Source organism: Siphateles boraxobius, unplaced genomic scaffold (assembly GCF_051911475.1).
Source record: "Siphateles boraxobius isolate OS27281-9 unplaced genomic scaffold, OSU_SipBor_1 68, whole genome shotgun sequence".
Taxonomy (NCBI): domain Eukaryota; kingdom Metazoa; phylum Chordata; class Actinopteri; order Cypriniformes; family Leuciscidae; genus Siphateles; species Siphateles boraxobius.
This window is the reverse complement of record NW_027509195.1, coordinates 327,281-341,021: the sequence shown is the minus strand read 5'-3', so window position 1 is coordinate 341,021 and position 13,741 is coordinate 327,281. Positions and strand designations below refer to the sequence as shown.

At 36.4% G+C, this 13,741-nt stretch overlaps 1 protein-coding gene across 2 annotated transcripts in view; it reads right to left on the bottom strand.

The window, feature by feature from the left end:
* The window catches only part of samd10b (sterile alpha motif domain containing 10b), a 93,195-nt gene that overhangs the window by 29,008 nt on the left and 50,446 nt on the right, over positions 1-13,741 (bottom strand). For both annotated transcript variants that reach the window (XM_077213981.1, XM_077213980.1), the window contains exon 3: positions 2,987-3,155. In XM_077213981.1, coding sequence (XP_077070096.1) covers positions 2,987-3,155 — 169 coding nt within the window. The remainder of the gene's footprint in view (positions 1-2,986; positions 3,156-13,741) is intronic.

Sequence of the window (13,741 nt, the reverse complement as noted above, 5' to 3'; positions counted from 1 at the left end):
CTATTAATGACAGTTATACATGGGATGTATACATGTTTTAAGTTCTGGAAGATTTTTTTTGGGTGGCATAAAGCAAAAAATGTCAGATTGATCCAACTATCACGATCTTATAATGAAGAAAAAAGGCATCATTAAAAGAATGAAATTCTTCAAACCGTAGTTAAGTAGTTTGGCAAAATCGTTCATTATTACTTTTTAGAAGAAAGGTTTTGTTAAAATATTATTTTTGTCCACCAAATCAAAACCATGTGGTACGACCAACATGCATAAATGTACAGAAACAACGTATGATTTGTAACCATGTGATTTAAACTAGATGTCTTCTTTATCATGGATATATATATGTCATTGTCCCCAATACACACAATTCATCCTAAGGCACAACTCTTTACTGATTGGCTAGAAGACGTCACATGGCTCATATGGCTTGACACTCATATGAGACTGAGATCACAAACATTACAAACAACAAAGGCTGGGAATGTCCACCTTAGGTAAATCCATTTCGACTCGGCTCCTTCTTCAACGCTGCTAAATTTCCAGGAACAAATGTACGGATGGCAGTGTAAAATGATTTTATTACTTGGAAGCTCCGCTCCGGTGACCTCTAGATGTTGAGGCCTCATGGAAATGACTGTGATTTGACAAATGGCTCAACATTACGGTGTATAATTGTCCATTAGTGAGAGAACGGCTCTGGGAGTTGGATGAGAGTGTGTTAGAGGATGTGTCCTGCCAAAGCTGCTCCTCAGAGAGACCAGGCTAAGGCTTTGCGGATCCGTGATTATCCTCGGCAGCTTTAGAAAAGAATTACTGGACAGTCAGATTTAAAAATAATTTTGGTTCATGTCGATCAAGTTTGTTATCATTAAATAAAACTAACCAAAACTAAAATTGTTACTTGGAATAAAATTGACGTTAACTGAAACACACACAAAAAAAAGAAAGAAAAAAAAAAAATATATATATATATATATATATATATATAAATATACAGGTCCTTCTCAAAAAATTTGCATATTGTGATAAAGTTCATTATTTTCCATAATGTAATGATAAAAAATGAAACTTTCATATGTTTTAGATTCATTGCACACCAACTGAAATATTTCAGGTCTTTTATTGTTTTAATGCTGATTATTTTGGCATACAGCTCATGAAAACCCAAAATTGGAGTAGAAACATCCAGAGCCACCGTGCACAGGCGTGTGCAGGAAATGGGCTACAGGTGCCACATTCCCCAGGTCAAGCCACTTTTGAACCAGAAACAGCGGCAGAAGCGCCTGACCTGGGCTACAGAGAAGCAGCACTGGATGGATGTTTCTACTCCAGACTCAGTCCACTGCTTCCGCAGGTCCCCCAAGGTCTGGAATCGGTCCTTCTCCACAATCTTACTCAGGGTCCGGTCACCTCTTCTCGTTGTGCAGCGTTTTTTTGCCACACTTTTTCCTTCCCACAGACTTCCCACTGAGGTGCCTTGATACAGCACTCTGGGAACAGCCTATTTGTTCAGAAATTTCTTTCTGTGTCTTACCCTCTTGCTTGAGGTTGTCAATGATGGCCTTCTGGACAGCAGTCAGGTCGTCAGTCTTACCCATGATTGCGGTTTTGAGTAATGAAACAGGCTGGGAGTTTTTAAAAGCCTCAGGAATCTTTTGCAGGTGTTTATAATTAATTAGTTGATTCAGATGATTAGGTTAATAGCTCGTTTAGAGACCCTTTTCATGATATGTTAATTTTTTGAGATAGGAATTTTGGGTTTTCATGAGCTGTATGCCAAAATCATCAGTATTAAAACAATAAAAGACCTGAAATATTTCAGTTGGTGTGCAATGAATCTAAAATATATGAAAGTTTAATTTTTATCATTACATTATGGAAAATAATTAACTTTATCACAATATGCTAATTTTTTGAGAAGGACCTGTATATATATATATATATATATATATATATATATATATATATATATATATATATATATATATATATATATATATATATATATGTAAAGAGTAAACTTATTTTATTTCAGCTAGATTTTTTAATTTATTATAAATAAATAAAAATTATTTTAGTTTGGATTTTTCAGTTTGCAGTTTCTGTTCCTGTTTTCTGTCCTGTGTGCCATTTTTGTAGTCCTTTGTAGTTTTTCTAGTTGATTAGTTCTGTGATCATTCCCAGGTGTGTCTTGTTTGCCTATTACCCCTCTAGTACTTAAACCCCATAAAACATTTATGAATAAATCAGCGTTTCCATCCAATGTGTTCAAGAGAACAAAATCGTCACTTCATAGGAAACTGGTGCAAAATATCTGTAATAAAAATGGAAGTTTCTGCAACCAGGGAAGCCACTGTGGCTCTTTTTTATACATATTTACTTGAGTCTCAGAGCCCGCAGATGAAACACAACAAACACTGACATGCTAACTTGCGTTCGGATGCCAGATGTTTGGGAACGCAATCAAATTAGACACTTCTGGGTGGTCATTGTATCAAATATTTTAGATAATTTTTTGATGATGAAAAAGACAAACACAAAATTTGAGATGTTGTGTAATGAAATTGGTCTGCAGGTTAGTACAGTTATCCAATCACATGATCTGTTGAGGCAAAGTCACATGACTTTTTAGTTGCGCATCATATTCCGTAAATGTGTTTTCCATCATAGTTTATGCGCATGTCGTCTTATCGGATTTTTTTTTATCTGCCTCAATTGGGCACATATGTTTTTTTTTTCTGCACATTTTTAGGATTTATGCACATCTTGGCGTTTCATCCAGCAATTTTTTTAGGCAGAGTCTCAAAATTTGCATAAAGATAGTTGGATGGAAACATAGCTAATGATTCCCTCACAAATTAGACATGACCTATGTGTGAACTATATCAATTCTACAAAATATCCTAAAGCCGTTTCCATGACATTTCCCAGTGTGAAAAACACAATTTTGAAATCCCCTGATACTGTGTGTGCAGCTGTGCAGTACCTGTGATGGCGTGGTGAGAGAAGGCCTCCACGTAGGTCAGGTAGTTGTGGGGACAGTGTTTCTTCAGCCACTTACACACGTCCTGCTGGGTCCATAGCACCACTGGTTTGCATAAGCTGGAGAGCGTTGGGCTGGTGTGGTACACAGTGAAGGCCTCTCCCGGCTGGATCTATGGAGTAGGGAAACATCCTTATCAGCGTATTAGTGTGCATGATAGGTGTCTACACATCTCCAGTCCATATGCTAACCAGGAAACACTCCCAACAGGCTTTAAAACTCGAAAAAAAGTATATTCAATACTAAAAATCTATGGATTGGATTAGTAGGCAGGAAGAATGTGGAAAAATGTTTTGCTTTCATATCTTCAGGGTGTACTTACAGGGTACGTTTTTCTTTGAAAGCGATAATTAAAACAACTAGCGCTGCATGCTTCTGTGTAAACAACGCTCTTCTAATTACACGCACACTTTGTTTCTGACTGCCGCAACGAGCATGTGATTCATCAAAATACACTTTTTATGGCCCTCTGCTGCAGATTCTTGCACAGCGGGAGCTGTAATAAAACTTTTACTAGGATATATTACGCCTGTGTGAGAACATGATAAAATGCAGTTTTAGCCTGTGCAAACTATGAGTAAACACTCACATGGCCTCTCAATTTACTGTTTGTTATCCTGATTTGTGTTATCGTGACTACTACACTATAGTAAAAGTTGAAAACGTACATTGTGGGAACATTGGAAGTTGTGCAAAGAAAACATCAATATGTCACAATAATAGCTTAGTTTTTATGATCAAAGCTCTGTAGTTTTTATTGTCGAGGGCAAAACAACTAATGCAATGCAATACAATGATGGCTAAAATATGTTAAAATAAACATTCCTCAAAAGCCTGATGGATTATATTTGAGACTCATATAACATGATTTTTCAACTACAACAAAAAAATAATAATGTATGGATAATTAATTAAACCTAACTTTCTTCAGTTCTGTAAGTGTTCATCTTGAAATATTAATAACAATATTAAAGGTTTTCTTGTTTACTTTATAAAAGCCAGTAAAGATTTCACAGCTAAAACACACAATTCTCACTATTAACTATTAACTATGACTTTTGCCACTAAACTCCTAATTGCTGCTTATTAATAGTTAGTAAGGTAGTTGTTAAGTTTAGGTATTGGGTAGGATGAAGGGATGTACAATATGATCACCCAGAATAAGGCATTAATATGTGCTTTATAAGTGCTAATAAACAGCCAATATCCTAGTAATGTGCATCCTAATAAGCAACTAGTTCACAATGAGAACTGAACCCTAAACTAAAGTGTTACCCATTATTTAATAGTTGACAAACTTAATATATAAATCTGAAAGTACTGAATTATTAAGGCGTTTGCCACATTTACTGTTGCTCTGTGAAATTTTCGAAATCAATGCGATCGGCTTTTGCTTGAGGGTGAAAAAGTTTCCCGTGCAAATGTCGCAAGAATTCGCCACGCTGACTAACAGAAATCTGCTAGGTTTAAAAGTGACTTCTGTGTGAGCTGTGCGTCGTACTTCAATACACACTGACAACAGACAATGAACTGAAATTTCGCAAGTTCCTTCAAGAAGACGTGCATTTCAAATAAAAAGACAATGGTCAGTAAGAATGATGGCAACTCTTGAAGCAAAGAAAGTATTTGTTGTCAAGAGCTGCATCATGTCACACATTAATCAACACCTACTGACAAAAGCCCATTTTTACTCAGGAAACATACAGAAAGAGACAGGTATTGACTTTAGTAGCAGACGGAACAAAACAGGGCAAAAAACAGAGTGAAAAAAATGACTGATTCAGACATGAATATTTCATTTTCAAAGTGAAAGACCTGTGGAAAAGGCTGAAAACATGATTCAGTATGGAAAAAAAGTCAAACACAGAGACGAAGCATAAAGAAAAGCATATGCAAGAAAAGCAGGATTTACATGACAGGATATAAAATAAAAGCGAAGACATCTAATCCTATGCATATTATTTTTCTTTGTGAAAGGATTCTTATTTCTGCTGGTAGGTACTTTACATGAACAGGGTAAAGGGATAGTTCACTCAAAACATGAAAAGTCCGTCATCATTAAGACCCTCATGTTGTTCCAAACTTGTTTGACTTTCTTTCTTCAATGGAACACAAAACTTGTTTGTTGTTTTCTTTTCTTCATACAGTTGAAGTCAATGGACTCAAATGTTGTTTGATTCATAACATTCTTCAAAATAGAATAATGAACAGAAGAAAGAAAGGTTTGAAGTTACACGAAGGTGCGTAAATTATGAAATATGACTCATATATCAGTGAACTGTCCCTTTAAATGAACATCGAAATTTTAAATATCTACATTTATACAATAAATCTAGTTAAATTGAATAAGTGGATTTTTCTGACCTCATTGGAAGATATTTTTTTCTTGTTTAATGCTTATTAAACTCACTTTATTTGGATTATTTTTCATCTCATATGTCATTTTGCATATCAAATAAATGTATCTTGATTTAAGAATGTTTAGATATTTGTACTGGAAAACAAGGGGAAATTACTTAAAATGTTTAATTAAATTTCTTGATTTACAGACATGTACGCTATTACACCTTCATGCTAGGTTAAATTAAACTATATGTAGCTCATATAACATCTAATAGTTCTCACAGATTAGTGCATTTAATGTTTACAAAAAATAGTAACCAAAGTGTACCATATTTAGGGAAAGTGCTGGGAAATGAGAATGAGGATCAGACAGAAAGCAAAGAGGATCTACGGAGAACTGCTTCACCATTAACACCTCCTCCACCCTCTCGCTCCCTCTTTCCAAGCCATCCATCACCTCTATCTCTCCCAGGACAGCCTCTGGGCATTAAACAGCCACCCTTGAACCCATGAGACCCGATTCTGTCCAGCCTGAAACATACAGTCATTAATAAAACACAGGGGATTGAACCTGTGAGGAGAAGGGCGGCCCAAACTGGGCGGCCATTTTGTGAGATGAGTCTGAATGCTTCTCGCCGATGCATGATTGGAAGAATAGTCATGTCCTCCTTAGCTTTACATATGTATATATACACTACACTGTTCCGAAGTTGAAGTTTCTATTCATCAAAGAATACTGAAAAATTGTATGCAGCACACAAGTATTTTTTACATTGATCAGAAATGTTTCTTGAGCAGCAAATCAACATTTAAGACTGATTTCGGAGTAATGATTCTGCAAATTCAGCTTTGATCACAGGAATAAATTACATTTACAGTTTAATTTAAACTGTAATAATATTTCACAATATTACTGTTGTCGAGGGAACACACGGGAAAACTGGTAGATCCAAAAGCAGTATATTTATTGTTAGGGCAATCCAATTCGTAGTCATCCATGCAGGGTTGAAAATCCATATTAGCAGTCCAATAAACAAAGAAACAAAACAAGAACAGGCAAGAAACAACTTTGGAAGTGTAAGTGACATCAAACAACGACTCTGTGACATGGACTGAAACAGACAGGGTATTTATACACAGAAACTAACAATGAGATAAGGAACAGCTGAGTACACTGATGACGGGGAACAGATGAGTGCAATGAACAGATGATTGGTACAGACAAGGATTGTGGGGAATGCAGTTCCAGTGTGAATGGTGACAGTATGGGAAACCTCTAGTGGACACCCGGGGAACACAAACCAGACACTGTGACAACTGTACTGTATTTTGATCAAATAAATGCAGTCTCAATCAGCATAAGATATTTCTTTCCAAAAGTGTATATGCACATATAAATTAATTTCTAGAAAATATGAGCATATATTATATTGTTGTTGTAAATATTGGGTTTAAAGTCCCCATGTGGTGAAAATCAAGATTTTAATGTTGTTTTTATGTCTATGTGGTGTTTTTAATATGCTTTAAGAAAAACCATGTGCAAATTCATAAGTCAACACCATTGCTGAGTATTTTCTCTTTGAAACTGCAGTGAATCAAAGGCAGTCTCAAAACTCGGTTTGAAATCGCTGGTGTTTCTGACGTCACAAACTACCTTGTAACCAATCACGTCTCGAGGGCTTAGGCATATCATTAACTCTGAAACAGGGGAGTCTCAAGAGAAGTCAGGTTATCCCAGTATATTTTTCTGTTGATATGAAAAATCGGGTACTTTTAGCAATATAGCTGTAACGATCAGCAGTGAGAATGCCCGGGATACCCATCAGAGCGCACTCCAACCCAGACAATCACCACACATACACAAACTACATTTCCCAAAATCCTTTGCCCAGACTAATCAGCCATGATCACATTCACCTGTATGTCTTTACCTTGTTTAACTAACCTCATATAAGCCTGGTTTTCACATTCATTCCCTGCAAAGTCTTGTTAGTTGTTTACACTGCATTTCTGAGCGTTTTGTCTGTTTTTCCTGTGTTCATGGTTTTCTTGATTCTCTGCCTGTTCCCTCGGATGTCTCTCTTTGCCTCAACCCTTAACTGCTATTGATTGGACTGATTTACTGTGCTCTGACCTCTTGCCTGTTTTCGACTACGAATGTTGACGACCCCCCCCCCCCCCTGCTTTAGCTTTCCCCCTCTCCCGTCTTCAGTGAGGACGCATTACGCAGCGACAATGAAAAACCCACTTAATTTGTTGGATTAAAAAAAATATATATATTATGTTACCATGACAGAGACATGATAAAAAAAAAAACCCTAAAAAAAACCCCAGCAGGATTGAGAGGCCCCCTAGTGGCACGAGGCCATGTGTGGTTGCACTGTTCGCACAGTCTATGCGACGGCTCTGATTTATATGATGTATATTACGATCAGAGTTTAAAATTAACCCAGGAAAATCACTAGCCAATGTTTACTCACTTTGCTGGGAAAGTTTGTGTAAGCCAAATTTGCATGGATTTAGCGCAAATACTCAACTTGTGAGTCATCATGATACATTAAATATAGCGTATTGCACAGAATCTGCGCATTTCTGCGTATTTCAGTGTGCATTTTACTTGAACACACGTCACTAAGCAACAAATAACGGCGGCGTTTGATCATTTGCATTGAAGTAATAGCGAATATTAAAAAGCATTTGGTTAACAGAAAAGACAATGTTATTTTCCAACATCCTGTGTTCTTTGTACTGTATTGATCTGACAGTCCACCTAAAACACATTTTTGGTAAAAAAAAAAAAAAAAGATGAGAATGAATGAGAAAGGGAGGAGATTGCTGGATGGATTATGTTTGAATAAGAAATTAATGTTTGAAATCCAAATTGTTACATATAAGCTGTAACGTAGTTAATCTGGTTAAATTCGTCTTCTTTTTTTGGCTAGTAGAAGTACCTAATGGCCGGTATTAAAAATTTAGTAGCCAAATTGGCCAGTTGGTGAAAAAGTTAATTTCAAACCCTGATTACGATGTTATGATGAACTATGTGCGTTTCATAGCGTTTGTAAGGATGCTGGTTGTTAGAAGGAAGATGTCTGACTCTGAGATGCGAACGGGAACATGGTTTGTGTGACATCAGCAGCACATTATTAGCTGTTTGATAATGTAGTCAAGCCAAAAGCTAATATCAATACTGTTATGTGTCCAACTTTGTAGAGAGCAATACATAAAAAACATCACCATTCTGATACATGACTTGTAGACGAGCCTGTATGAGTGTGTGGATGGAGTGCTTATTTACATATTCATGGATCCGCGTATACTAAATGAAGCGAGGGTGTAGAGGGTGTTACATTCAAACTATTTTAAGGCATTAGAAAAAAAAAATCACAGAAACAAAACCTTTAAATATGTCACTTTGGTGATTGAATATGAGTTTTAAGGGAAACAATTATTCACTACAGGTGGACTTTAAATAGTAAAACATACAGACACCAAAATACAATCCCATAATACCGGACATTCCATAATACCGGACCTTGATAGTGTATGGATTGAATTAATGGTCATTTGTTGTCATTTTGAGCTTGAAAGGTTTAGAACGATATAATGGTGAACTATTTCTTTCAAGTAAATGATTGAATCAGGTTACCATGGGAGTTTCTGAAGTCAATACATGAGATCTACTGAGTGCATCCAGTTCTGCTGGCTTATTATTTCATGCATTTTTACTTCATATTTCCTCAAGGGCTCATGTTCTGAACCTCTACTATAAATTCTTAATAAGTGTGATTAATATGTATAGATTATTGAAGTAACATCATCTGAGTCTCATTTCAATTTTCCCTCAAAATGTCTCAGTTGGCCACAGAATTCCTTTGTACGTTTCCCCCTTTCCGACCTCCAAAATCTATACTTTTACTTTTTTTCCAACTTTTTCCAACTGTCTTCTAAATCTCTTTCCTTTATTCTAAATCTCTCTCTCCTCTTCCTTTACTGTCCATTTCTCTCGGTCTCGCTCCTGGCCCCTTTATTCTCCTGTTGGCATATGTTCTTCATGTCCTGGCAGTGAATCTCTGATTTTACCCACTGGAGCTGAATCAGGGATTACACTTAAAGGCATTGACGGGTGACATCTCTTTAATATTCCACCGGCTCGTTCTGTCTTAGAGATCGTTTTGCTCTTACAACCTCAGATACAACCAGAGATCACAATGAGTTAGCCGGCTCACTCTGACGCACAGAGTGAGTCTGTTAGCATGTAAATAGGTGATATCACGCTGACCTTGTTGTGCTGCCTGTTTTTTTTTACTTAAACATGAGATTCTGCTCGTGTTTCTAAGTAAATCCACTGCTTTCTGCCTAATGTTTTCCTGCCTGTCTCCAGCTCATTTCAATTTAGTTAAATTAATTTCAGTTTTAGTTCAGTTCAGTATAATTGAGTTTACTGTAGTTAAATTAGTTCAGTTAATTTCCGTTCAGGTGAGTTCAGCTGACCTGATATAATTTAGCTGAACTGAATTCAGATCAATTAATTTCTATTCAGGTCAAATCAGTTAAATTGTTTATTTTAGTTAAATATAATTTATTTTATTTCAGTTTGGTTCACTTCAGTTCATTTCATTTCTATTTAGTATACAATAGTGGGTAACACTTTATTTCGATAGTCCACTTTAGACATTCTAGTAACTATAAGTAACATTTGCAGCTACATGTCAACTAACTGTCATTAGAGTATTAGTAGACTGTCTGCTTAATATCTGCTAACACTTTATTTTGTTGGTCCCCCAGCAGATATTCTACTGACTATAAGTAATTTAGCAACTACAAGTCAACTTGTTCTCCTAACCCGAACCCTAACACCTAACCATAACCTAACAGTTTACTGACAGTTTATTACAGTCTACTAATACTCTAATGACAGTTAGTTGACATGTAGTTGAAAAGTTACTTATAGTTAGTAGAATGTCTAAAGTGACTATCGAAAAAAAGTGTAACCCAATAGTGCATGTCAGATTAAATCATAAGTCATTTTAGGTCATTTTATGTCAGTTCAGTATAATTTATTTGACTATAGTTCAGTTCATTTCTATAGAGCTGGGCTCAGAATAATTTAGTTTAATTTCACTCCATTTCCATTCAGGTCAGTTCAATAATTTGTTCAATGAAGTTAAACTTCAAATCAGTTTATTCCTAATTAGGTCAAGTCAGTTCAGTTTGTTTTGCTGAATTGAATTCATCAGTTCAATTCAAATCAGTTAGGTTGAATAGTAGATCCATTAGATTTACAGTAACATAAGTAAATTTTGTTCATTTTAGTTCAGATCCGTATTATCATGTATGTGCCAGCCAGAGACTGTAATAACTGCATTATTTACAGCTATTTGTTTACAGCCATCATTTTCCAGACTGAAAATGTATTTAGTTGTTATCATTAATTTCCAATATTTAATGTAAACGATTGTTTTTATGGTTAGAAAAGATAATTAAGGTAAAAAAATAATAAAGTTAGTATAAATTCTACAGAGGCAAGTCTTTTAATCTGGAACATGTACAGTATCGTGTTCAGTGGCATTTTTTCCCTGGGCCCCAGTTAATTTCTGAGTTAATTAGCTCTCTATTCATAATCTTTTTATTTTACATCCTTTCAATCTGTGTTGCTCTTCCGTTCTTTCTTCTGTCTAGTTATGTCATCTTTCAATGCAAACATAATCTTTCTTACAAATAGGTAAAGATTGTCTCTCCATTTCTCTTTTTCTCTACAGACTTCCTCCAATCCCACAATCATTTGCACCTGAACAGCTTACATGCATAAGAACTCAATGATCCATCTCAGCCTGGTGACAACTGACTTATGAGACTTCAGATGTGGGTCTGCATTCATTATGAGGATTCAAACTGTCACCACAACATCTGTTCACATATACAGGGTGAGAAAACCAACTCACAATTCGGAATCATCTTTCTCATTTTTATTAGAATTAATTCATTCATCCGAGATTAACTAACAACTGCATGCTGATGTGAAAAAGATTGAGCAATTCAGCCTAATTATGGCAGGCTGGCCAAGTTTGCAGACTTTTGGTAATCTGTGTGCTTTTCGAAATTATTTTGTGCTGCTGATGGGGTCGGTAACCTTCACAGTAATGAGGAAACTAAACAAATCTGGAGGCCAATCTCCTCTGGCTGTCAGCCTCAGGTATCCTCATCACAGCTCTGCTTTAATGGACTAAACTCACTGCATGCTAAACAACATTTGTATGTGCTTTGGCATTGTTCCCATGAAGGAATCAGACAGTTTACTTCTTTTCCTCTTCCCATTAATCCCATATTTAGTCTGTCTTTTTCACTCTCTCTGCCTTTTCATCTGTAATATCATGTGCGTATAAGACTTTATACCAACAGAAGTTTAACTGTACTTCAGAATCACACATTCACACAGCAAAAGCAGCCAGAAGCTATTCACTATCAATGAAAGTTGGCAATTTCTGGCAACATGACCAATAGCAACCAGAGCTTGGAAAACTTTCTTTGCAAACAAACACAGAGGTCCTTGGGTGAACGCAAAGGTTTTGCGTACGAATGCAAAGCTTCTGGAGGGAACGCAAAACATTTGCGTGAGAACGCAGAAGCCTTGACATTTTTTTCTCCTTTCTCATTTTTTTTCTTTCATCCGTGTCCCTATACGGGCTCAGTAGCATCCATTGCTTAGGTATTATTAGTGAAAACATTCTTGTGAGATGTTGTTTTCAAGTCAAGACAAGACGGGGAAGATAATGTTACCCCTATTAGATTTGTTTCAGCCCTCATTTAGGGAAATATTAAAGCTACACAATGTATTTTTGTCCTTTATGTATAATATAAAACGGCATGATGTGACACGGATGGGCGAATGACACATCTATATGTAAGTTCCAATGAAATCCGTCCAGGAAGATTGAAACTACAAATTATCATTACAAGTTTATTAAAGTGTATTTGGGTAAAGCAATGACAAAGTTTGGAAGATTTAATATAAATAAAAAATGATAAAAAAAGTTACATACTGTAGCATAGGTTTAAAAAAATGATGCATGAAAAAGTGCAACAGAAATTATTATCATTCTGCGTGAGTTGTATTCATGCAACGATATTCAAGAGCTGTGCAGTCTAGAATTTTCATTGTAAGCTGCAAGAAAAGGGATTACTAAAAATATCTTATTTTAGTGTTAATATATTCAATTTGTGATCATACATTTAAAATCTGTGGCCAGTGGTGCCAATAAAAATGTTCATCTAGCAGTAGGAGCGCCCACTAAAATCTCATTTACAGCCACCTGGTGATGTGTGAATATCCCATAAGGATTTAACAGCCCTCACTAAAGGCATCATTTATCTGGATTGTCTGAGTACACTGAATAAAAAACTGGTGTAGGTATAGATTTACTTACATTACAAATAATTACAATGATATGGAAAGTAACACATTAAATTAAACTAGAAAGACTGAAATAGTATTTTCTAAGATGGCCGAGAGAGATCATTGCGCTCAAATTGGACTGTAGGTACTATGTAAATATTACATTAAAATTTTTTTTTACCAAATCCTCACTCTTCTTCAGACAAGATCATTTTTACCAGCTTTGTTGTAGAAAACGCCTCAGGTTCCGACTGAGGGAACTCGCGATGCGTCGATGAATCTTTGGGAACGAGAATGCCAGAACCTGTCGTGTTAAACTGTCACGACATGAGAACTCTAGACTCGGGCTATCCATGTCTAGGTCATAAAATCTGACAAACGTAAGCTGCGAAGACCAGCCAGTTGCATCACAAAGGCTGGCCCAGAACCTCTTATGCAAGAGAGATAGCCTCGACTATCCACTTGCTAGAAGTCTGCTTGGATGCAGGAAGGCCTTTCTTAGGTGGCCCAAAGCATACCAGTAATTGATCAGACTTTCGCCACTGGGCAGATCTGTGGACATAAGTATCCAGTGCTCTGACTCGACAGATGAGGTTCAGTTTCTTCTGGTCTAAATCCTTAAAGGGAGGAGGACAGAATGCCTGCATTACGATAGGCCGTGGTTCATTGGTTGGAACCTTCATAACCGGGTTTCAGATAGAGGAACACTTTGATCATCCCGGGTGCAAACTCAAGGCATGAAGGAGATACCAACAGGGCCTGGAGATCTCCAACTCTTTTTAGTGAGGAAATGACTAAAAGGAACTCAGTTTTGAGGGTCAGACATTTTTCTGAAACAAACTCGAGAGGATCAAAGGTAGCGACAGATAGACCTTGAAGCAAAATGATCTCGCAGGAACTCAAGTATTGAACCCACAGTGCAATTAACTGGATCCCATTGTCATAGATTACAAGAGGTA